The sequence below is a fragment of the Trichomycterus rosablanca genome, chromosome 4 (genome assembly GCF_030014385.1).
Source record: "Trichomycterus rosablanca isolate fTriRos1 chromosome 4, fTriRos1.hap1, whole genome shotgun sequence".
NCBI lineage: Eukaryota > Metazoa > Chordata > Actinopteri > Siluriformes > Trichomycteridae > Trichomycterus > Trichomycterus rosablanca.
The window spans coordinates 30,171,503-30,199,278 of record NC_085991.1 but is presented as its reverse complement, the minus strand read 5'-3'; the positions used below and the strand labels follow the sequence as shown (position 1 = coordinate 30,199,278).

The 27,776-nt window shown below is 38.1% G+C and overlaps 1 protein-coding gene across 3 annotated transcripts in view; it reads right to left on the bottom strand.

The window, feature by feature from the left end:
- The window catches only part of kcnip4a (potassium voltage-gated channel interacting protein 4a), a 145,950-nt gene that overhangs the window by 55,221 nt on the left and 62,953 nt on the right, over positions 1-27,776 (bottom strand). The window contains exon 1 of one of the 3 annotated variants that reach the window (XM_062994141.1): positions 1,057-1,403. The exons of the other annotated variants lie outside the window; for them this stretch is intronic. Coding sequence (XP_062850211.1) covers positions 1,057-1,168 — 112 coding nt within the window. The 5' untranslated portion in view covers positions 1,169-1,403. Of the gene's footprint in view, positions 1-1,056; positions 1,404-27,776 lie in introns of those variants that run through there. 3 annotated transcript variants of the gene reach the window in all.

Below are 27,776 nucleotides of genomic sequence, written 5' to 3'. Positions count from 1 at the left end.
TGGAGCACAGATGGAAGAAGGCTATAAAATGTTTGAATTATGACTATTTACAAGGGCAGTCCTTTGAAGTCAGAAAGAAGGCTGTTGGCATGCCAAAATCTTTTACATGCTGTTAAAAATACAACAATAAAAATGCTAAGGCACAATGTTACACAACTAAGTTTCACCCGCTTTGATTCCTAAAGCTGGGCTTCTGCTCTTATGTACAGAAGCTTTGGTATTCTTCCATGCACATACACTGGCTGAACAGATCATTTGGTTAGAAAACATCATAAACAAAATTAAATGAGAATTAAGTGTCTTAATTTTTTTTTTATATATATTTTTAAGGAATTAAAACAAGAGTTTTAAAGTGGTACATAAAACAGCACTTCTTAATAGTTTTAATAATGGGAACAAGTATAAATATGAATGATGAACGGATGATCCTTTTCGGTGCTCCTGTTAGTATCATTTGACCACATACTTGATTTGGCACAGTTTTCATGTTGGATGCCCGTCCTGCAACCCTCATATTTATCTGGGCTTGGGACCGGCACTAAGGGTGCACAGATGTGTCCTCCCCCACAATGGCTAGACCATCTGTATTATTGAGCCCAGCCCAGGATTCAGGCTGTTACCTGCAGAGCAACGTAATTTATTGTAATAAATTGTATACAAGATAGACTGGTGACCAGTCTGGGGTGTTTCCTGATTTAGTCCAATGAATCAGTTCCCCCGTGACCCTGACCAGGATAAAGCAGTGGTAAAACAAACAATGAATGAATAAATGAATTAATGGTATACTATTATAAAATGTATAATATACTATAATATATAGACAAAAATTGCATCACATTTGGGGGAAAACCATGCACCTGACCACTCTGTCTAAAGCACTGAGGGAAAATGAGCTGTTAGGTTAATATATATCTATAATAAGTTTATAATAACAAATATATAATAAATAGTTGTAGGTATAAAGTAAGCACCCATCCCTGTTCACAACACAGCTTTACTTTAAAATTTTGTCTTATGTAAATAGACCTAACTCTCTTATCCCAGTACCTTCCTTACCCTCGGAGAAGCTGATGAGGCCGAGCAGGTGCAGCAGCTTAAGTGAGGCACATACGATCACCACGATGCCCAGCGTTTGCAGCCCCTCCGTCTCCCACGCTGTGCCCAGCATGGTGTTCTGTCCCGATTCATGCCACCTTCCTGACTCCTCCACCTCTGTGCTCCAGTTTCCCAGCACCCACGTGCCCTCTGACACAGGTTGGCATGGGTCAGCTCCCCCTTGGCACCCACGTGTGCCACTCAGCTTCTGTCCCAAATCCAGGCTGTGTGGCCAGGGGACGTGCTCGAGATTTCAGCAAAAGGAGAGGATGGAAGAACGAGTGGAGATGAGAGGATACGAGGAGACGCGAGTTTGAGCCACACTGCTGTGGTTGTTTAGAAGTGAGCTCTTATTTGAGGACTCGGAGGGGAGGGCAGAAGAACGATGGAGGGAGGGATGGGGTAAAGAGGTGGAGCAGGAAAGAAGTGCATTTCAAAAGAAAGATCTGATCTGTTCTGCACACGTAGATATGAAAATCTACTGTTGATTGCTATTACAATAGAAAAGCAATCTATTTCTTTTCATATTCAACAATCATAATTACTAGTTATCATCTCATGCTAAAACACCTGAATTAGAGGGGTGTATACATACTCTTTCGCCATATAGCATCTGTAAAACCCTGCATCCTGATGCATGTCTGACACTTCTGTAGTGAGAGAGAGCTTTGATATACTAGCTGCATCGTTTGTTATCTAACTAATCAATAATTATTTCCATTTTGTAATAGACTAGTGGAATGCTAGAGTAGAGCTGATTTTATTTTAGAGCTCTAGCTTTTTATTGTTCATTATTATGATTATTATTGCTCAATCCATTTTATAAACAAATTGGTTGGAGGCTGAAATACAGCCAGACATTGACAACTGTTTGGTCATTTTTTTTATCACAACATAATGCAGTTGAAATTAAATTAGGGGTATGGTTTAAGTGTCTCAGCTTTAATTTGTGTGTATTCAGATCCAGGTGAGGTGAATGATGATAAAACTACCATCCTCTCCTACTTAGTTCTTTACCTTTGAAGGCCCAAAATTGGATAACTGGCTACTTAGCCCTTTCATAGTCATACGAAATAATGGGGGAAGAATGGTAAGTACAGTATTTTTGACAAAGCCAGTAAGCACATTCATTCATTCTTGGCCGCCTATGACCCATGTCGCCAGTTTACCACTGTTCCTTCCTTGGACCACTTTTGATAGATACTGACCACTGCAGGCCGGGAACACCCCACAAGAGCTGCAGTTTTGGAGATGCTCTGACCCAGTCAGCTAACCATCACAATGTGGCTCTTGTCAAACTTGCATCCTTACGCTTGCCCATTTTTCCTGCTTCTAACACCAACTTTGAGGAAAAAATGTTCACTTGCTGCTTAATATATCCCACCCACTAACAGGTGCCGTGATGAAGAGATAATCAGTGTTCTTCACTTATGAATATTCACTCAATAGTTACTGGTCATAATGTTATGCCTAGTCGGTCTATGTTCCTGCTAACTTTCCAATTAATTAGTATCTTTTTAAGTATTTACCCATCTACAGTCAATATCATCATTAAAGGAATCAAAAAAACTATGTGCATACAGAGAATGCAAATAAAAATAATATTGAATGCACCTGACCTCTTGGCCATCAATTCTTCAGACAGAGCTGCAGTAAAACTTACACGCTTCTGTTATAAATATATCAGTGTAGCCAGTAAGCCCAGCTTTTTGCTGCATCTTTAAATGCAAGTTAAAACTACTCAATGCAAAGTCAAGCCATATATCAACAATTAATATACGTAGTGACTGACGTAAAGTGCAAATGTGTACTGAGGTCTGAAGAGTTTACCTTCCAAATTCTTTTTCTTCAGGCTTAAAAGCAATAGGATCATCCTAATTATTACCATTGCAAAGTTCCAAAACCAATGTCTCTTAATTTGTTGTAGTGTGTGAAGGGCAGTGGCATGTGTAAGTTGCAGTTCTAACCCATGTGGTTACATGTATGTTCAATCTAGACAACATCTTTTTTAGGGATGCCCCTGCTTGTTTCAGCACGACAGTGTCAGACCTCATACTGAACCTGTTGGAAGAGCATGTCTTAGTCATGTCATAGTGAAAAAAGTGCAAGTGCTAGACCCACGCCCGACTGCACTTTCCTATCTAAAACATGGCACATTATGATCTCAGAGTTAAGCAGATAAAGTTTTATATTAAGAAAGAATGAAAAACTATTCACTTTCACAACTACAAGCTCAGCGATGGTGCGCTAGTGTAATACACCTAATAAAAATAATAAAACATATATTTTACGGAAAGGATGAACTCTAAAGTATAATAAATGTTAATAATTCCTAGTTATTAATTTAACATTTTATAACATGTTTAAGATTTTCCAGATTTTTGATCAACAATAAAAATTTTGTGCATTTTCTTTTTCCCCCCCCAGAAGCTGATACAGTTTGCTTAATTTTATTTATATTCTGTCACATAAGAACTTTAAATTGATCTTAACACACATTTCATACAGTGAACACTCAGGCGATATTTGTCTACCATGTTGTAATGTCAATATTAATATTTAGTATCTCTAAACACTGAATACTTAACTACTGCCCCCTGCAGGTCTAACATTTTTGTAAATGCATGCAGTTTATAAATTCAACAAAAACAAATAAATCTGGCAAATTTCTGCACAATAACAAATCTATAGAAAAATAAATGTCAAATTAAGGTGGCACAGAGGCTCAGTGGGTAGCAAAAAAAAATGTTGACATCTGAATTTAAAAGAACTGATTGAAAGTGATTTTTTCCAATAAATCTACTTGAACATGTAATTTGTACATGTAAGCTTTTAACCATCACATTCATCGTAGCATTGAAAAGACATTAAAAGCAACCAGCTGTAAATGTCATGCTCCAAAATCACACTGTTCTAAAATGAGAAACAGTGTAGCATGAAAACATCATTCATCATCATGATGACAGCTACATGACATAAAAGCGACTCTATTATAGTATCATTACGCTGTGTGCAGACCAGTTGGGCAGTCTTTTGGGACTAATTACACGCCACTCAATAATACCTGTTATGCGATGCAAATCAGCTGAGATTTCCAATATTTGAAAAACATTAAAATTGGCCTGTCATATTTATAAAGGCACCCGGTGTGAAATGCAAGCAATTAAAGCTTGTGAACCATGGCTGCCCTCACTGGAGCTGCATACACAATGTAGTACAAAAGAATATGCTGTTTTTCTTTTCTCATACACAGCACACACACACTTTTGTAACATCATGCTATCAGGGGATGAAAAAGGTTATTCCAATAAAGAGAGATTATGGGGTGGTTCCTCCCACATCAGATTGGAAGCTTTTGTCACTGTACCAGAAGTTTAAGAAAAGTTTAGAATATTAACAAATTAATACATTTACAATATGCAACTAGCAAATACTGGTATTTTTGACAATTTGCCACTAAAACAGTAAACAATCCAGACAACCTGGGTTAAAGGTGGCAACATCTAATCAATAGTCCAGTAACCCCATGGTTATCCGGCCTATTTTGGTCTGCAAAGCTTTCCAACACACACAGATTATATTGCATAAAAACATGTAAGATGAATTATTTGTACTTTAGTGTCATTATTCAATACATTTGTGCCTTTTTGGCTCTAAAGCTCTGTCAGACTCTGTCCATACACATGAAATTTACCCCTCCCCTATTTCTTCACATCAGTCTGTGGAAAAGCAAACTGAATCACTGAGTAAAAACAAGTCAGAAACGACTCTTTTCAAACGAATTATTCATTGGAATCGACTGAGGAAGATGTGCTCGTATCTATGGTAAAGATTTATTCATTCTGCTTAGTCTATTTCATTAGTGTTGAGCGTAAACAACTCGGATTAGTGCGCATGTGTTACAGTAAATCAGTCTTTTTTTTTTTTGCATTTCTCCAATGTGTCATTTAGATGAGCTGGCAATGAAAAACTCTCTTTACTGGTTGTAGAGGTTTAAGTGACAGCTTAGTTAACAAATTACCAGTTTCAGCTTTTAACCTCTAAGCTTATGTTTGTTTGTTTATTAGGATTTTAACATCATGTTTTACACTTTGGTTACATTCATGACAGAAACGGTAGTTACTCATTACACAAGATTCATCAGTTCACAAGGTTATATCAAACACAGTCTTGGCCAATTTTGTATCTTCAATTCACCTCATTTGCATGTGTTTTGACTGTAGGAAAAATCCGGAGTACCTGAAGGAAACCCACACGGACACGGGGAGAACATGCAAACTCCACAGTCGACAGTGCTACCCACTTGGCTACTGTGCTGCTCCTAAGCTTTTTACATTGCTAAAAAGACCTTGTAAGCCTTCAAATGGTACCTTATTTATTAGCAAGTGATATGTTAACAATGTAAATTATTATTTGTTTATTATTAGTAGATATTAATTCTTGTTAATTCCTGTGCCCGAATACGGGCAGTGGTCTGCCATGGGGGTTTAAGCCACTACTGCCCCCAGAAATTACAAATTAAAACACAACTATCAAACAAGATTCTGCTCTTTTAGGGCAAGTGGACCAAATATCTCAAGAAATCAGTCACATCTGGTTGGTAAATCTAGTGTGATTATGTCCTGTGAGTGCAGGATTTCACTGAACTTTGTTGGGGACTAAAATGTTAAATTTCGACATTTGTGACATTTTTACTTCTGATTTTTTTTTTTGTTAGAGAAATGAGTGATTTTTATTTGCATGTCATGCTTCAAGACCGAGTGTTGCCAAGTCATTTTAAGTCAGGTGCTGATTTGCCCTGCTCTTGAGGTGAAGGAGATGAAATTGTGGTCTTTCCTATGAATCATGCATCAGCAGGCAATTTCAAACAGCTATGTACCTCCTGTACAGACAAGAGCAATTAGTATTGGTCTGCATGATGACACTGTATTAACTACAGCTTGTAAAGAGACAAGACTTGCTTTACAAGTCTTGGAGAAAGTATAGCTCGCATCATCTCTCGACTTGATGGCTGACATAATAAAGAAGCGTTTCTTGTAAAATTGCTTTGTTCGGTATTTATCCTAAATATAAAATGTCACCTTTTTCAATGTTTTAGATTCATGCTTACAAAAATGACAAGTCATTGTCAGACTTGCATATTTTACTGAGAACGTAACGTGGTGAAAAAACAATACAAAAAAAAGTGTATGGTTGAATTTGCATAATTCATACATCTTGCAATTGCATATTCCTGCCATGATAAACTGCTCTGTCAGTAAACCAATTAGCACCAGGTACTTTGCCAGCACACCAAAAATGTAATAAATGATTGGGCTATAAATATAAAAATATATAAGAAATAAATATAAAATGTGGATACATTTGTGGCAGCATTTAGCTTTTTCTTCTCTGGCACTAACAAGTTCAGCACAAACCATCAAACTAAATTTAACAACATTATTTTCCATCCAACAACTTTATTGCTGGCAAACTATATCATTTTTATAGCATCTACTAAACACAGATTTTTCTATCAGACTGAAGAAAAACAATAAATGTGGTGACAATTAGAAACAGCTTGTAATTTAGAAGTGACTACCAGCCAAGAATAAACTATTTTTATTTGCTATGTGCTTTATAATTTGGCAGTCTTATTTTGTAAGCCAGAGGGTTCTACTGCAAGACCATTAAGTGGTTGTTGCTCCTAGATTAGACATGGCAAGATGTCTGTCCTGCTTGACTATTATTTGTACAGGGCCAGTAAAATAGGATGCACTGAAGAGATCAGTGACTTTCAGTCTGGCAGTGTTGGTCTGCAGAGATGACATGACTATATTCTTGATCTCACATTTATTGACCAAAATACACAAAAACACTAATTAAAAAGGTGTCAAGATGTAGTGTATCATTCGTCACATACCCTTTATATTCTACTAACATTTTGCTGTTTGGATTATTAATATTTTTTGGTCACAACTTGGAAAAGAACATAAAGGTTCTTCTCACATTTGCCAGAAACATCTAGATGACCCTCAAGACTTCTGTAATATTCTGTGGACTGATGAGATATCTGACATAAAGCTAACCATACATTCCACCATCATACCAACATGCTGGTAGTTTGATGGTCTGGTGCTGCTTTGCTTCTGTGAGACCTGGAATCATGAGTTCTGCTAAAATCCTGAAATAGAATGTTCACCATTCTTTTTGGTACCGTAAAGCTCGGGTGCAGTTATGCAGCAGGAAAACGATCTTTAGTACACTAGTCCACCTCTGAATGGCTTAAAAGAAACACAAATACAACCAACAAGGTGGCTTAAATCCCATTAAAATGCTGTGGCAAGAACTTAAACAGTTTATGTTTAAAAACCCTCCAGTGTAGCTGATGTGAAACAATTCGGAAACTAGTGGGTCAAAATATCCCCACAGCAGTGGCGATTTCTCTAAGACTGCAAGGGAAGCTCAGCTTCCCCTAAAATGTCCAAAATTAAATGGTCAAATATGTACAGTTGTGTTAACATTTCATTGACTACAAACGCGTTAGAACACGTTCATCTCGAAGACGAGTTCTTTCAGAATCAGCTAATTATCACAAATCGACTCGATTTTCTTAACTTAACTCGTACATTCCCGTAGCATCAATGCATTTGCCCGCAGAAGCTGAGCGTCTCTTCACTTCTATGGGACTGCGTTGAGGTTTTTTTTTAATGCTCCGAAACTCGCCGGTCATTGGATAAATGCCTTGATTTTGTCCCGCCCCCGGACGCTGAGCATCTCTGGGGGTCAATGGAGCTGTGGGCGGGTCTGGACGCTGAGCTTTTGCAAGATGATTGGAGGATCAGTGGAAAGGCTGAATCCCGTTTTGATTGACAGCTAGAGCTAGTTTGAGCGCTACACCGTCACTTCTCAAACTCAAACTCAAAAGAAGCTTTATTGGCATGACAAATAGGGACATTCGTATTGCCAAAGCAATACACTTCATTAGTCACTTAATCACTAGGAGCTTCAGTCCCATCGCGGATTTTGCGAGTGAAGTCGAAAGACAAACTGCATCCCATTTCAGGCCATTTTCTTGTAAAAGGAACAGAGGGCAGAATTTATGTGTAAATAAATTGACAAATTTTATGATGTAAGCCGACAATGAGCTTCCCCTCTTTGAAAGACCAGCAGCCGCCGCTGCCCCACAGCAATGTAAAAAACTCACTGCAAGTTTTTACAAACACTGATTACACTTCTTACTGCCAAGAAGTTTTGAATTAATTATTATTTTCAGTACACAGAATGAGCATTTATGTTCTGCATCTTGTTTTTACTTATGTTGTCTCAACTATTAAAATTAGCTGGAAAACCTGAAACATTCAAATTCAGGTGAGGGGGGGTACTTTTTCACAGCACTGTACTACTATTTTAAATATTATGAGATATGTATTACCCACTGTAAATTACATAAATAAACAAACAGCCTAAAGAATTAACATTCTGTGTACTGTTACCCAACTTACAAAAAAAGAAGACCTAAAGATAACCATCAGTGCTAGATTGATGTTTGGGATGTTGCTGTAGCTGTCAGCAGGATGATAGGATGTTAAAGAACTAAACACTGGCTTTTATCTGGCTTTACCCACAAGCCTGGACTGTAGGATAAAGGACCTAATAACGCTGACCAGCAGCTCCATCTGTCTAAGACATCAGACAGGCCTAATAAGAGAAACTCGCCAAATAGTAAACTTAACCTGCAAAGCACTCACTAAAAGAAAAGAGAAGAACCGAAGTAGCAAGAAAATGCATGAAATGTAGAGAGGGAGAATATCAAGATCTTCCAAGTGCTCCTGATAACACACACACACACACACACACACACACACCAAACATCACTAATACCTCTGACACCTGCTGAATAGGTGATTAACAATCAGCATACTGAATCAGCATCTCAGCTGAGCATCTGATTGACACTGAGCTTTTTGACAAAATGTAAATAAAGTGAGATGAAACACACTTTTATTACAGATGTACATGTACAATAAAATAATATACATACACAATACATCTGTCTACATTTTTCCAATAACATTTTACATAATTTAAGCTAACCATCACATTTCTGCTCTGACCACAGCTTCCAAACAAGCTGGAATATGCAAAGAAAGAATTTTGCTGTACTATACGACTGTATACATATATATGACAAATAAAGGCTTTCAACTCAGTTTCTAACAGTGGAAAATGCTGTTTAAAGCCAGTGGTTTAAAACATATATATTTTGATCAAACAAATAAAGAAACACTACATGCGTACTTAGGACTAAAACGTCCAGCTAGGTCAACCTATAATTAGTATGGTAGCACATTTACTTGTGCGTCCCTGATTAATCCCTGAAGCAGCAGAGATTCCTAGCATGAACAGCCTGATATGAAGCATTATGGTTTGAGTTTTGCTAAACACCAAGATGAAGAACTTTACAGGCAAACAAAAAAAGATCATGTTTTCCAAATAAACAGTAGTAATACTGTTGTTTATTTAAAAAGTAATGACGTACATGCTATATGCGTATTATTGCAGGTTTACCTCACCCTAACCATTTTTTTTGTTTATTGTGCCACTGGTAACACTTATCAATATTTACAATTCTGGTATGGATTTGGTGCCCATAAGAACTTAGGTACTATAAGGTGTTACCTTTTAAAAGGCTTCCACAGAAGGACCAGCTGAAAATACAATAATTTATCAAAATATTAAAGATTTATCTACTGTATTTAACTTGTCCTGTCTTATGTTAATCAAATTTAGCTTTTGGTTAGCAAAATAACATTAGCTGAATAGTATAAGCAAATTCTAGATTGCGGTGTCCAAACTATGGCCCGTGGGCCAACTGCAGCTTGCGGTCCATATTCAATTGGCCAGCAGCAAATTCTAAAAATATTATGGACTATGGACCACACATGAAATTTGCACTTGACTGTATTGTACATCTCAGTTTTAACACTAGGTGGAGGTACTGTTCTGAACAAAGCAGCTTCTCAACAAAACAAGATCAATCTAAGAAACATTTTGCCACAGGTGACCAAAAATGGTAAAACCAAAGAACCGCAAGATAGCAAGAGTGTAAAAAATTACAGACGGTGGGAATATAAATATTCCATCAGAGAATTTAAGGGGAAGTGTGTTTGATTACATCTGCAATGAAACTGTTGCAGTGATGAAAGAGTATAACGACTCTATGAAACCAAACCTCAGACATGCACGTTCTGTACTGGTGCCAAACAAGAAATTGCCACTATAACTTAACAAATGTTAGCTGATCTGGAAATAAGCCCAATCATTTAATTACATAACCAGCTCCCATTATCCTCTTTATACAGGGCTGTGAAAGAGGATCACCATCCTAAATAAGAAGCAATCTGAGGCGGCTGTTTTGAGAATGAGCTGCCAACCCTTTTTGTAACAAAATTAATGAAAACCTATTAAGGGAAAGCTGTGATGTAGACTGTTTTTTTTCTTTAAGGAAATTCGATTATCAAGCGTAACTTACCTACATTGGATTGATTGTGCTAATCTTAAGCTGGGATATGCGAAGAAAGAATTTCATTGTACTGTACACCTGTATATGTATATATGGCAAATAAATGCATTCTATTCTTTTCTATTCTATTCTAACTTCATTTATGTTGGAGTACACCGGTACAAATTTGTGGCCCTCTCCCGCCTAGCAGAGAAACTGAAAACGACTAATCAGGTTTAAAAATAAAAAGTGTAATAATTTAATACACTGCTTTGCACATTAGTATGCGCGGTTAGCTCCTTGGTCAGAGTTTGCATTTTGTGTATACTAGAACGGCATACACCATTGTATAGAGGTGAAACAGAGGTGGAGAAGGTGAAAAACTTTAAATACCTGGGTGCACATCAGCAAGGATCTCAACTGGTCCTACAATATACGCCACATCATCAAAAAGTCCCAACAGAGGCACTCCACTGTGTGATTAAAACCAACAAACCAGGGTCATCAGGAGAGCCTACAACATCATTAAGGACAGCGCACACCCCCAAAACTACCTCTTCTCTCTTCTGCCATCAGACAAACGCTACAGAAGTGTTAAAGGCCAGAACAACAAGACTGACAAACAGGTTCTACCCACAGACAGTCAGGCTTGTTAACAAATATGGGCTTCACATCCCCATCTCACCTTATTGTGAACCTCTTCCTCATTTTTTTTTGTCATTTTGCTCAGTACACTGCATAATCACACCTTTATAATGACTGCTGCTACTTGCCACTTCACTTAAGTTATTTATTCTTTTCATCTTGTACAGTAATTAGATCCTCAGGCACAATTAGCAAGAAAAACCTAATATTTATAACAGGACAGACAGTTACAGGTTACCATGATTCATCAGTTCAAAATCAAATTCAAAGTCAAACACAGTCACAGGCAATTTAATGTCTTTGGACTGTGAGAGGAAACCAGCACAGATACAGGGAGAACATGCAAACCCCACACAGAAACGACCTGGACCACTCCACCTGGGAATTAAACCCAGTGCAACCCATCAAGCCACTTCCAAGATACAGAAATGTTTTGTTGTTTTGACTCAAGATATTTGGCTGATTTTTAATTGTCCAGAGGACAGGTTAAGCTTCACATATGTGCAATAACATAATTTACAAATATATAAAACACTACACGTCATCTTTTCTCACTGTGTGTGCTCAAGACAGGAGAGATTTGTGATGTTCAATTCAGTAGCAACACTGACGTGTTTAAATCATTCAGTCACTGATTAATGACCTGACAATCTTTAGTGCACCCCGGCATACAAAGCAAGTGCTCAAGAGTCTCTTTTACAGCTTTGTTAGTAAGCAGTGTTACTGACAGCAGCTATGCAGGAAGCATCTGTGATTAGCGATGTTCAGGCCACATCAAACACAATCAATCAAAAATCCGAAGACAGCCCTATTAGAGCTCGGGGCTTTATTTTATTGAGTGGGACTTTTAAAAGCCATTTCATAATGGAGTAATATTTTATACAATTGTCTGGGAGAGAGACAAGCCCAGTGAGGAACAGCTAGCTGTTTACAGCTAAATCATCCTAGTAGGATGAAAAACGCATGAAAGCGCTGAGCAGAAAACGACAGAAACGAAAGATGCTATAAGGAATGAACACTGACCTACAAAATGACAACAGATTCAACACTTAAATCATCTAGATTTGTTTGTTTATTAGGATTTTAACGTCATGTTTTACACTCTGGTTACATTCATGACAGGAATGGTAGTTACTCATTACACAAGATTCATCAGTTCACAAGGTTATATCGAACAGTCATGGACAATTTAGTATCTCCAATTCACCTCACTTGCATTTCTTTGGAGTGTTGGAGGAAACCGGAGCACCCAGTGTAAACCCACACAGACACGGGGAGAACATGCAAACTACACAGAATGAACCCAGGACCTTCTTGCTGTGAGGTGACAGTGCTACCCACTAAGCCACTGTGCCACCGTAATCACCTAGATTTCTACCTTAGTATGTGCGTAAATCTTGCTCAAATGGTGCTGGAGCCTATCCTACCTTTTCAATGGACGCAAGGCACACAGTAACACCCTGGACGGGGCGCCAGTCCATCGCAGGGCAGACACACATACATACACACACCCATTCATCTACAGGGCAATTCAGTGTCTCCAATTAACCTGACTGCATGTTTTTAAAGGAAACCCACGCAGACAAGGACAGAAACATGCAAACTCCACACAGAAAGGACCAGGACCGCCCTGCCTGGGGATCGAACCCAGGACCTTCTTGCTGTAAGGCGACAGTGCTACCCACCGAGCTACCGTGCCGCCCGTTATTGATTACTGTGTTTGATTAAAAAATATTATTTTATAAATAAATATTTTTATTAAATTTATTGTACAGTGTAAACAATATGTTTATTCTCAGACTTGTACAAAGATTAGATAACATAAGTAATTATCCAGAACTCCAAGCTTTCTCAAAGAGTATTTATTAGCTCTGTACAGACAGCTCCGGTCATGTTGGTATTGACAAGTGCTCAGCCCTAGCCAGAATTATCAATGCTAATTCAAGTGTGTAGGTTGAAACTAGAGAAAGATCCAATCAACTCGAGAAGTGTCGGCACCTTGTACGACAGCAAAAATCATTGTTATTGTTTTTCCTGCAGATTAACCAATAAATCCTGAGTGAAGAATGAAACTAAACAGAATGCTCATCAGACAAGTTATCAAAAATGACAGACAAAACCCCAAGTATGTTGTCATTTATGTCCCATCAATCAATGATTAATGAATTTACAACATACTGTATAATGTCATTAGATAGTGTTTATTAAAAACACCTTCCATCTTAGCAACTTTTGGGTCAACATCAGATGTCATTATACTAATTGCTTTTAATAAATTCATTGCTGGTGTGGTAGTAAACAAAAAAGACAAATGAGCTATATTTTATAACAATACACATTTAAAGTAATTGCTTTTTTCACAGTAAGGAAAAACAAGCATGGAGTAATTAAATTTTTGCTTGTACATGCTTACAAAACAAAGTGATCTTTATTCATTAAGATGGTGTTTGTAAACAGCAAACAAAATGCAGAGCTTACTACGGCAAAACGACAAATGAAGAAACACAAATTAATGTTTGAAGGACTGCCTACTCCAGCCTGATTAAATAACCTGAACAAATGTGTGTCGTTTCACCTCATATTGTACATGTTAAAATGGTAATAAACTGAAGCTTATTATTAGCAGCCCACCTACTGAGTTTATGCACGACTTATAAATCAAATGCAAAGTGAAACTGTTCTGTTTGCCTCAAAACCTAAACAATAAGAATTTTAGTGATGTATAAAAACCTCTTGCATATTTTCACTATGTTTTATTAGCAGAACAAATATGAATGTCAGGTAGAGTTGAGAGGAAATCAGATTTTAATTCCACATTGGTCACTGCTGGTTGTAGCAAAAAAGAGGGAAAAGTACAAGACTGCTCTTTTGCCTTTGGTTTGGGTAATGCATGTGTAACTATGAATTTCATTGGATATAACTAGTGGTGTTACTTCCACTATGCATTTTTGTTTAAACATAAAACAAATGTTACGTAATAAAAATAAATATTTAGGAACTGAGTAAAGATATAATTTCTGAGCAAAATTAGAAGGTCAGAGTTGCAGATCATTACCTAAAGCTTAATAGAAACTGGGTGGTAAGGTAAAAATGAAGCCAGCCTGAAGAGGAAAGATTATGTAAGAATACTTTTATATATATACTTTTATATAGTATATATTTATAAAAAAAAAAAATAATAATAATATATATATACAGTGTATCACAAAAGTGAGTACACCCCTTACATTTCTGCAGATATTTAAGTATATCTTTTCATGGGACAACACTGACAAAATGACACTTTGACACAATGAAAAGTAGTCTGTGTGCAGCTTATATAACAGTGTAAATTTATTCTTCCCTCAAAATAACTCAATATACAGCCATTAATGTCTAAACCACCGGCAACAAAAGTGAGTACACCCCTTAGTGAAAGTTCCTGAAGTGTCAATATTTTGTGTGGCCACCATTATTTCCCAGAACTGCCTTAACTCTCCTGGGCATGGAGTTTACCAGAGCTTCACAGGTTGCCACTGGAATGCTTTTCCACTCCTCCATGACGACATCACGGAGCTGGCAGATATTCGAGACTTTGCGCTCCTCCACCTTCCACTTGAGGATGCCCCAAAGATGTTCTATTGGGTTTAGGTCTGGAGACATGCTTGGCCAGTCCATCACCTTTACCCTCAGCCTCTTCAATAAAGCAGTGGTCGTCTTAGAGGTGTGTTTGGGGTCATTATCATGCTGGAACACTGCCCTGCGACCCAGTTTCCGGAGGGAGGGGATCATGCTCTGCTTCAGTATTTCACAGTACATATTGGAGTTCATGTGTCCCTCAATGAAATGTAACTCCCCAACACCTGCTGCACTCATGCAGCCCCAGACCATGGCATTCCCACCACCATGCTTGACTGTAGGCATGACACACTTATCTTTGTACTCCTCACCTGATTGCTGCCACACATGCTTGAGACCATCTGAACCAAACAAATTAATCTTGGTCTCATCAGACCATAGGACATGGTTCCAGTAATCCATGTCCTTTGTTGACGTCTTCAGCAAACTGTTTGCGGGCTTTCTTGTGTAGAGACTTCAGAAGAGGCTTCCTTCTGGGGTGACAGCCATGCAGACCAATTTGATGTAGTGTGCGGCGTATGGTCTGAGCACTGACAGGCTGACCCCCCACCTTTTCAATCTCTGCAGCAATGCTGACAGCACTCCTGCGCCTATCTTTCAAAGACAGCAGTTGGATGTGACGCTGAGCACGTGCACTCAGCTTCTTTGGACGACCAACACGAGGTCTGTTCTGAGTGGACCCTGCTCTTTTAAAACGCTGGATGATCTTGGCCACTGTGCTGCAGCTCAGTTTCAGGGTGTTGGCAATCTTCTTGTAGCCTTGGCCATCTTCATGTAGCGCAACAATTCGTCTTTTAAGATCCTCAGAGAGTTCTTTGCCATGAGGTGCCATGTTGGAACTTTCAGTGACCAGTATGAGAGAGTGTGAGAGCTGTACTACTAAATTGAACACACCTGCTCCCTATGCACACCTGAGACCTAGTAACACTAACAAATCACATGACATTTTGGAGGGAAAATGACAAGCAGTGCTCAATTTGGACATTTAGGGGTGTAGTCTCTTAGGGGTGTACTCACTTTTGTTGCCGGTGGTTTAGACATTAATGGCTGTATATTGAGTTATTTTGAGAAAAGAATAAATTTACACTCTTATATAAGCTGCACACAGACTACTTTTCATTGTGTCAAAGTGTCATTTTGTCAGTGTTGTCCCATGAAAAGATATACTTAAATATCTGCAGAAATGTGAGGGGTGTACTCACTTTTGTGATACACTGTATATATATACAGTGTATCACAAAAGTGAGTACACCCCTCACATTTCTGCAAATATTTCATTATATCTTTTCATGGGACAACACTATAGACATGAAACTTGGATATAACTTAGAGTAGTCAGTGTACAACTTGTATAGCAGTGTAGATTTACTGTCTTCTGAAAATAACTCAACACACAGCCATTAATATCTAAATCGCTGGCAACATAATTGAGTACACCCCACAGTGAACATGTCCAAATTGTGCCCAAATGTGTCGTTGTCCCTCCCTGGTGTCATGTGTCAAGGTCCCAGGTGTAAATGGGGAGCAGGGCTGTTAAATTTGGTGTTTTGGGTACAATTCTCTCATACTGGCCACTGGATATTCAACATGGCACCTCATGGCAAAGAACTCTCTGAGGATGTGAGAAATAGAATTGTTGCTCTCCACAAAGATGGCCTGGGCTATAAGAAGATTGCTAACACCCTGAAACTGAGCTACAGCATGGTGGCCAAGGTCATACAGCGGTTTTCCAGGACAGGTTCCACTCGGAACAGGCTTCGCCAGGGTCGACCAAAGAAGTTGAGTCCACGTGTTTGGCGTCATATCCAGAGGTTGGCTTTAAAAAATAGACACATGAGTGCTGCCAGCATTGCTGCAGAGGTTGAAGACGTGGGAGGTCAGCCTGTCAGTGCTCAGACCATACGCCGCACACTGCATCAACTCGGTCTGCATGGTCGTCATCCCAGAAGGAAGCTGACGCACAAGAAAGCCCGCAAACAGTTTGCTGAAGACAAGCAGTCCAAGAACATGGATTACTGGAATGCCCTGTGGTCTGACGAGACCAAGATAAACTTGTTTGGCTCAGATGGTGTCCAGCATGTGTGGCGGCGCCCTGGTGAGAAGTACCAAGACAACTGTATCTTGCCTACAGTCAAGCATGGTGGTGGTAGCATCATGGTCTTGGGCTGCATGAGTGTTGCTGGCACTGGGGAGCTGCAGTTCATTGAGGGAAACATGAATTCCAACATGTACTGTGACATTCTGAAACAGAGCATGATCCCCTCCCTTCGAAAACTGGGCCTCATGGCAGTTTTCCAACAGGATAACGACCCCAAACACAACCTCCAAGATGACAACTGCTTTGCTGAGGAAGCTGAAGGTAAAGGTGATGGACTAAACCCAATTGAGCACCTGTGGCGCATCCTCAAGTGGAAGGTGGAGGAGTTCAAGGTGTCTAACATCCACCAGCTCCGTGATGTCATCATGGAGAAGTGGAAGAGGATTCCAGTAGCAACCTGTGCAGCTCTGGTGAATTCCATGCCCAGGAGGGTTAAGGCAATGCTGGATAATAATGGTGGTCACACAAAATATTGACACTTTGGGCACAATTTGGACATGTTCACTGTGGGGTGTACTCACTTATGTTGCCAGCTATTTAGACATTAATGGCTGTGTGTTGAGTTATTTTCAGAAGACAGTAAATCTACACTGCTATACAAGTTGTACACTGACTACTCTAAGTTATATCCAAGTTTTATTTCTATAGTGTTGTCCCATGAAAAGATATAATAAAATATTTGCAGAAATGTGAGGGGTGTACTCACTTTTGTGATACACTGTATATATACTAGGGCTGTCGAAGTTAACGCGATAATAACGCATTAACGCAATCTCAATTTAACGCGATTAAAAAAAATAGTGCCATTAACGCAAGTTCTATTTGACCCTGCGAGTCATCCGTAGTTCATGTTGAGCAGACCTGGGCATTGTACGGCCCGCGGGCCACATCCGGCTTCGCGAGACATCCCCAACCGGCCCGCATGAGATTCGTGGCAATTAAAAATTTGATGTGAATAAATGTACATCACACATGCAATATAACGTGACTGTTTTGACGGGAGCGCTGTGTCTTTAAATATCCGCAAGTTTGGATTGACGTGTGTGAGAGTGTATCAGCTTCACTGTAATGCAAACACAACTGAGTGTGACTGACGGTCGAGTTTTTAACAAGACGTGAACTTCTGAAGTATTTATTTACTGAAGTCAGGTGTAATGCTGTTTAACGATCACAGTTTAGGCTCTAAATCGCTGTTATGGTACTAAACAGAGAAATACAACAATATGAACGATGCAGAGCGTCACACCTGAAGCTTCACTAACTAAACTGCACAAGCAACAAGAACTTTTTATAAAGTTTAACACGTCCAGAACTGAAGCAGTCAGGACCAGCTTTGTGATTTTAATAAGAATATCCAACAGTAACAAAGGACTGAAAAACAAATGAGGTAATTAGACTCAAAACAAAATAGTGTAAAGTTTAAAAACCTGCACATTTTGTTCACATTTGTTTTTGTTTTTTTGCATTTGTTTGTTTAAATAGTGAAATAATGTTGATGTTTTTACTCTGCCTACTTCTAATTTTCTAATTGTAACATCTAAACATTAACAGCTTATTAGAACTGTACAATTTACTGCTTTTCATAAAGAGTGGGCAGTTGTAGCCTAGTGATTAAGGTACTGGACTAGTAACCAGAAGGTCGCTGGTTCAAGCCCCGCCACTGCCAGGTTGCTGCTGTTGGGCCCTTAAGCAAGTCCCTTAACCCTCAATTGCTCAGACTGTAAACTGTAACTGTAATGTAAATTGCTGTGGATAAAGCCGTCTGCTAAATGCTGAAAATGTTATGTAAATGTAAATAAAGAGATAAAATTAATATTGAGCAGAATTAAGTTCACCTTATTGGTCTGGCCCTCCACAACAGTCCCAGTTTCTTATGTGGCCCCTTTGGAAAATTCAATTGCCCACCCCTGTATTACTGCCTAGTATGTGAGTGAATAAAACTCCCTTACAGTTTTCTCTTGTCCCAGCAGTTTTTAACATAAGTACATTTAGCATAAAATGTGTTCACCATTTTAATGGTAAAATTTCACTTAAAAATCCTTGTTTTCTTCTTTTAAAAAAAAATGCGATTAATCACGATTAACTATAGGAAATTCAGAGATTCATCGCGATAAAAAATTTTAATCGTTTGACAGCCCTAATATATACGTATATATATATATACACAGTATATATACATACATACTGGTGCTGGTCATACAATTAGAATATAATGAAAAAGTCGATTTATTTCAGTAATTCCATTCAAAAAGTGAAACTTGTATATTATATTGATTCATTACACACAGACTGATTAAAAGAAATAAACATTTGAAACAATGTTGATGATTATAACTGACAACTAATGAAAACCCCAAATTCAGTATCTCAGAAAATTTGAATATTGTGACAAGGTACAATATTGAAGACACCTGGTGCCACACTCTAATCAGCTAATTAACTCAAAACACCTGCAAAGGCCTTTAAATGGTCTCTGTCTAGTTCTGTAGGCTACACAATCATGGGGAAGACTGCTGACTTGACAGTTGTCCAAAAGACGACCATTGACACCTTGCACAAGGAGGGCAAGACACAAAAGGTCATTGCTAAAGAGGCTGGCTGTTCACAGAGCTCTGTGTCCAAGCACATTAATAGAGAGGTGAAGGGAAGGAAAAGATGTGGTAGAAAAAAGTGTACAAGCAATAGGGATAACCGCACCCTGGAGAGGATTGTGAAACAAAACCCATTCAAAAATGTGGGGGAGATTCACAAGAGTGGACTGCAGCTGGAGTCAGTGCTTCAAGAACCACCACGCACAGACGTATGCAAGACATGGGTTTCAGCTGTCGCATTCCTTGTGTCAAGCCACTCTTGAACAAGAGACAGCGTCAGAAGCGTCTCGCCTGGGCTAAAGACAAAAAGGACTGCTGAGTGGTCCAAAGTTATGTTCTCTGATGAAAGTACATTTTGCATTACCTTTGGAAATCAAGGTCCCAGAGTCTGGAGGAAGAGAGGAGAGGCACAGAATCCACGTTGCTTGAGGTCCAGTGTAAAGTTTCCACAGTCAGTGATGGTTTGGAGTGCCATGTCATCTGCTGGTGTTGGTCCACTGTGTTTTCTGAGGTCCAAGGTCAACGCAGCCGTCTACCAGGAAGTTTTAGAGCACTTCATGCTTCCTGCTGCTGACCAACTTTATGGAGATGCAGATTTCATTTTCCAACAGGACTTGGCACCTGCACACAGTGCCAAAGCTACCAGTACCTGGTTTAAGGACCATGGTATCCCTGTTCATAATTGGCCAGCAAACTCGCCTGACCTTAACCCCATAGAAAATCTATGAGGTATTGTGAAGAGGAAGATGCGATACGCCAGACCCAACAATTCAGAAGAGCTGAAGGCCACTATCAGAGCAACCTGGGCTCTCATAACACCTGAGCAGTGCCACAGACTGATGGACTCCATGCCACACCACATTGCTGCAGTAATCCAGGCAAAAGGAGCCCCAACTAAGTATTGAGTGCTGTACATGCTCATACTTTTCATGTTCATACTTTTCAGTTGGCCCACATTTCTAAAAATCCTTTTTTTGTATTGGTCTTAAGTAATATTCTGATTTTCTGAGATACTGAATTTGTTAAAATAAAAATTTCATTAGTTGTCAGTTATAATCATCAACATTAAAATAAATAAACATTTGAAACAATCAGTCTGTGTGTAATGAATGAATATAATATACAAGTTTCACTTTTTGAATGGAATTACTAAAATAAATAAACTTTTTCATGATATTCTAATTTTATGACCAGCACCAGTATATATATATATATATATACTGTATATTAGAGATGGACCGATCGGGGTTTTTGGCACCGATTCCGATCTCCTTTCAGGGACATCGGCCGATAGCCGATTCCGATCGGGGGGGGGGGGGGGTTTAGCAGTAAATAAACTTAAAAAGAGCCTCACAGTAAAGATAAACCGGAGCAGCGCGCGTGTGTGTGAGTGTGTGTGTGTGTGTTTGTGCCTTTAGAAGAGACGCTTTGTTCACAGTATCGCTATAAGTGATTCATTGATTCATGAGTTGATTCGTTTTTATGTGAAGCGTAAGTTACTCTTCTCAGTTATCTCTCCGTGTTTACTGTTATTAATTAAATGTCGTGGTTTTAAATAAACACCAGCTACTACAGAACATTTTGTGTGACTCTCTTACATTAAAAAGCTTAATTAAAAAGCTTAATTAAACTGCTATTACCACAGATTTGTAACCGAGTCAGACTCGTTCCGTCTAAGGAGCTAAAAGTTTTCTAAAAGTTCAGCAGATGATCCTGAACTAACGAATTTGGTAATAAATAAACTTTTGCCTCGGATTGGCTCTGTAACGTCTTCTGTTCTCATCTACATCACAAGTAAGAACCGCTTCTGATTTACCAAAGTAAACCAGGAGTTTATATAACGTGCTGATAGAATCGACTCAGATGTGACCGGGTTGAATTATCTTTTTAAAGTAAATATTACAATCAGCAAAATGACATCGTAAGAGCTTTCACGATGGTTTCTGTACGATTGTTGATGAATGGTGATGTGATGGTTGGTGCTTCGTAGCTCAAAGTCTAGATCAATCCACTGAGCTGTTAACTTAACATGGTCTTTATATATCACACGATCGGATCGGCTACTTTTAGGAAATATCACCGATCGCGGATAGCATATTTTGATTAAAAATCGGCCGATTGATCGTCCCATCTCTAATATCTATATTAATATTCTAATTTTCTGAGATACTGAATTTGTTAAAATATATATATATATAAATATATATATATATATATATATATATATGTACACACACACACGCACACACACACAAATCAGCCACCTCCTTGTTTCTACACTCACTGTCCATTTTATCAGCTCCACTTATCACACCAGAAGCACTTTGAAGTTCTACAGTTACTGACTGTAGTCCATTTATTTCTCTACATACTTTTTTTTAGCCTGCTTTCACCCTGTTCTTCAATGGTCAGGACCCCCACAGGACCACTACAGAGCAGGTATTATTTGGGTGGTGGATCATTCTCAGCACTGCTGTGACACTGACATGGTGGTGGTGTGTTCGTGTGTGTTGTGCTGGTTATGAGTGGATAAGACACTGGAGTTTTTAAACACCTCACTGTCACTGCTGGACTGAGAATAGTCCACCAACCAAAAATATATCCAGCCAACAGGCAGCGTCCTGTGACCACTGATGAGGTCTAGAAAATGACCAACTCAAACAGCAGCAATAGATGAGCGATCGTCTCTGACTTTACATCTACAAGGTGGACCAACTAGGTAGGAGTGTCTAATAGAGTGGGCAGTAAGTGGACACGTTATTTAAAAACTCCAGCAGCGCTGCTGTGTCTGATCCACTCATACCAGCACAACACACACTAACACACCACCACCATGTCAGGGTCACTGCAGTGCTGATGATCCACCATGTAAATAATACCTGCTCTGTCATGGTCCTGTGGGGGTCCTGACTATTGAAGAACAGAGTGAGGAAGAAAGTTAAAAAAGTATGCAGATAAACAGATGGACTACAGTCAGTATATGTAGAACTACAAAGTGCTTCTATATGGTAAGTGGAGCTGATAAAACAAACAGTGAGTGTAGAAACAAGGAAGTGGTTTTAATGTTATGCCTGATCAGTGCATATATAAACAGACCGATTGCAATAAATACTTTTTTATTTTATAGACACACAATTATCTAAATTGTTTACCAAAAAGATGTTACACTTTAAATGTGTGGATATAATGCCATCAAGTGGACATAAAATAATGCTACAAAAAATAAATAAATACCTGGTTCAGTAATAGAATAAATCAAAAGCAATCTTTATCCCGCCGCATTGCAGTCATTGAAAGTAAACGAAACAGTTTAAGACCTGCCAGTATGTGCTCACACCTAAAATGAGTGCATCTGTATTTTTGTGGGTTGTAAATTGGTACATTATTTTCTTAATGTACTCACGATACATTAAGAAAAAGCAGATTGCTAAACAAGTCAACTGCCAATGGAGATCATCAGTCTGTGGGTGAACACTTGATTTGATGTGTATCATGTATTATTAATTTCATTCTCTATTAATAAATAATACAAGCCAATGTATATCATTTTCTTATTTTTATTTAACAAGATTTGAAAAATTGTATTAACTAACAGCTTTTTATGCATATGGATAATTATAATGGTTAACAATGCATTTGGCACTGTTCGGCTGGGCGCCATCTAGCGAGCGTAATTGTGCCTGCAGCAGACACGTCTCTGCCAGGGAGGGATGACCGGACTATGTGGGTGGGGTCTTCAAACGCTGTGTAAGGGCTGCGTGTGTGTCGGAGGGGGCGTGAGCATCAATATACCCACCTTGACTGCAATCCGGGATCCCCCAAAAGCGGAAGACAATTTGACTATGCTAAATTGGGAGAAAATGCATAAATAAAATAGAAAAAAAAAACAACGCATTTGGCAACCACATCATGACGATTTACCTGCCCAATGGGCTAGCTGGTAAATAACTGGATACATTTGCTGCTGTACACCCTGTGTGTGTGTGTGTGTGTGTGTTATTTGATCTGACCCCTCTTGTTGGCCTAAACCCAGCTTGTTTTTGGGAAATAACTTGAGTAACTTGAGCAATATGATCTTACTAGCTTGGAGACCAGTGGAATAGTCTTATAGTGACTGCATTAAAGCAAGTCACCTTTCAATGCAGCGACACAGTGGAATGAAGACAGTGTCCATTCTCAGTATTGAGATATTAAATTACTAGCTTATCTAAATACATTCAAGCTTTCAGCCACTTGCTACATCTGCAGCTAAAACCAATGATCTGCCTAAAAGCTCATGTTAACTTCCTCTCAAACTTGCTAGCATCACTTGTCATATCAGCTGAGCTTTGCTGACACATGGCTGTCAGTCATTGTCACTCCAGCAGAGAGAAAGAGACTGCAGCAATCGGCGGCATTTCCGCACGTACTGAACAGTGCCTATTTTTATCAACCATCAATTACAAACAAACTTTAACACTGAATAGAAATTGTTTTATCGATGAGAACTTGTTAGCAAATAGTGCTATCCCTGATGAATAGTAAAGCATGGTTCGCTAAACCTTATTGATTTTGCTCTTAAATTTCTGTGTTTATAATAAGATACTGATAAGAAACATGCTTTCTGAAGTGCCCTTTTAGGAAACAATTTCTCTTGATGCAGAGCTATGCAAAATTTCAATGTAAACATCTGCAGTTGTAGTAAATATCCAGTACAAATCATGAATAGCTACATTACATTTTACTTACTCACAAGAACAGCAATTCTGAGGCAGTTACATATTGTACAGTGAAATAAAAAAGCTCTTCCATCCATTAACTCTCACTTACAAAGCAGATGTTAGACAGAAATGTAGAATTCTACTTCCTTTTTGCTTGTTAGAGTTGGTGTAGCATATTTTATATCAGGTTTTTACCGTGACCCAGGCAACACAAACAATGCATCAAAACGAAACACAAAATGAAATATACTTTATTAATGAAACTGGTGGCAATCTGCTCCCACTGTGGTTTACAGGGTGTAATGTAAAGCCTGGGGGCGTTAGTTTCAAGTTAATTTCCTGTTCATGTACCTGCCAAAATTCGTGTATGTAATAATAATAATTATTTTTCTCTGCGACCCATTAAAAAAGAAAAAATAATAATAAAAAATATTTTAAAACACCCAGCACAAAAAATTAAATGAAATAAATATATAAAAATAATAATAAAAAATATTTTAAAATACCCAGCACAAAAACTTAAATGAAATAAATATATAAAAATAATAATAAAAAATATTTTAAAATACCCAGCACAAAAAATTAAATAAAATAAATATATAAATGAAGTAAATACAAATAACAATAAAAAAACAATATAAAGGAGTGTGGCATCTCAAATGTATACAACATTTAAAAAGAGAATAGCAGTTAAGTTCACAACACTAAATTAAAATTAATTTATTTATTTACTTTGGTTACACTCATGACAGGAACGGCAGTTACTGGTTACAACAAGATTCATCAGTTCAAATCCTTAATGTCAAACAGTTATGGACAATTTTGTTTCTCAAATTAACTTGACTGCATGTCTTTGGACTGTGGGAGGAAACAGGAGCTACTGGAGGAAACCCACACAGACAAGAGGAGATCATGCAAACTCCACACAAAAAGGACCCAGACCGCCCCACCTGGGGATAGAACTCAGGAGTAAAATCTATATGCTTATTAAAGATTCGTTACAGGATTTGTGAGCTAATATTATTTTTTTATGCAAGTAACATGTCTAAGATTGAAGGCAAATTATAATTCGAACATAACCTACTTCCATTTGTTAAAGGCTCTGGTAATTGCTTTATGCAAACTAATTAGCTATAATTGGACCTCTAACATTTTAAATAGTCAAAGAAGTGTTCAAAAGTAAACTGGTTGACTAATTGGTCTTAAGAAAGCCCTTCGCAAGCTTGTAATTAGTCCTAGAATCCACTCAACCTAATAACAATCTGACAAATTTGTTGGGGATGTGTGCTCAATTCAATCAAATAAATTACTATAATGCTTTTGTTGTGCTGAAACTCAAGTGTCACAAATTAAACAGAGACTAATAAATTACACAAACTAACTGGACTCTTGCACAAGCGTTTGCAAGAAATCTCTGCAGAGACTGTTACACAGGGCCTTAAGAAGTAATAAATATGATCATTTTATATTTTAAATAAAAATTTTATTATCTGATGTGTAAATGCGGCGGACGCTTTTATTCACCACTCTGTGGAGGATTTCTACAGAGAGCTTCAACAGCTACAGCAAAACATGGCAGTGCTACAACCAGAATGCAGGAGAGACTTCACATCCAGCCTTCCCTTCCTCACATATGGCTAATTGTGTCTGTAAAGTGCCCATTCTGGCCAGTGCCATCAGTGAGACTCATACCCAGATCTACACTGTTAGCCCGGACTTTATATCTAATCAAACATTTTTAGTACAACATACATAAAATATTTAAGTTTTTTTTGCCCTACTATAAAATGCAGAGTACATTGTACTCATTTGAGTACACATTTAAATGTGCTAAAAGATTTAAGTTTACTAAACAAAAAAAAAAGACTTTTCTATCAGATTAACTTAAAGAAGTTAAGTTAAGGTAATTCAACAGAAAAACGCCACCATTTACGTGTAAGTCCGCCTTTTTTCAGCTTGCTGTTGGTGAATCAGGCAAAAATGATTTTCTTGTGTTCGGGTAGCCATTTGTTTTAACTTTTATATCCTATTGTTGCAAATTACTTTTTACTTTTCATTTAAGGCTTTTTGCAAAAGTAAACTTGTCTTTTGTGAAGTGGAACCTTTGTTAAACTAAATGGACGAACATTTTCTTTCTCATTATGCTATTTTTGAGTAGCATGTACACCAGTCTGATGGGACTTTTTTATCTTCCGTCTAATTTTGGTAAGTGTTGTACTTTACTTAACAATTTTGTTTCAAATAAATGATCTTAATGTTGACACTAAATAAATAATCAAACAGCGCTGCTTTATTTCCCCGTGTTTAGGCTACATGCTAGCATGCTAGCCTTCATACGAAGCAAAGAGTGTGCTGGCTTGCTTTATTTTATTCCTTAAATGAATGGTATTAATGTTGATATTAATACTTCTGTTTCTTGTTTTTTGTTTTTTTTGTTTTAGAGAGCTGCAGCCAAACGTTAAGAAATCAGCTTGCTGTGTGAAACTGAGTACAGGTTCATGGTTACTGTAAAGAGCTGTTTGTGTTTCATCAGAACTTTATATACAGCTTGTACAGTTTTAAAGATGTTTTATTGACATGTTGTATTTTAAGTAAATACTTCTGAAGTGAAATAAAGAAAAAGAATGTTATTATTCTGTCTGTTTTTCTATAAACATTTCTAATTGATATGTAAAACGTAATTAACATGAAAACTAAGAAGAAATCAATATTTTTGTCCATTGAGCTCAAGATAATAAGTAGAATTATTGGGGAAACCAGTTGGTATAACAAAAAAAATAAAGTTTAATCAACTTGCCTTTTAGATGTAATAACTTAATGATTTAAGTTATGCTAACTCAAGTTTTCATTATAAATTACTTAACTTTTTTAAGGCAAGCGGTTTCCCCAAATTTTTTAAGTAGGTTGAACTCATCCGGGCTTACAGTGTACTTGGTGGTGGACTAGCAAATTAGACAGCTGTTCCACCAGACTATTAACTATTTCTATATCATTTTGCGAAAATATCTTTGATATAGTGTAGTCAATCTTACTTTAATGAGAACATAACCCAAAAATCAGTTGAGCCAACTCAATTGTGAATATAAAATAACTTTACAAATGTCTTGATTGAGACCAATAATCACATAAGTGGGCGCACATATCAGCTCCACCTGTACTTTGAAGTGTAGGTATTATTTGGGTGGTGGATCATTCTCAGCACTGCAGTGACACTGACATGGTGGTGGTGTGTTAGTGTGTGTTGGGCTGGTATGAGTGGATCAGACACAGCAGCACTGCTGGAGTTTTTAAAAACCTCACCGTCACTGCTGGCCTGAGAATAGTCCACCAACCAAAAATATGTCCAACCAACAGCGCCCCATGGGCAGCGTCCTGTGACCACTGATGAAGGTCTAGAAGATGACCAACTCAAACAGCAGCAATAGATGAGCGATCGTCTCTGACTTTACATCTACAAGGTGGATCAACTAGGTAGGAGTGTCTATGAGTGGATAGTGAGTGGACACGGTATTTAAAAACTCCAGCAGTGCTGCTGTGTCTGATCC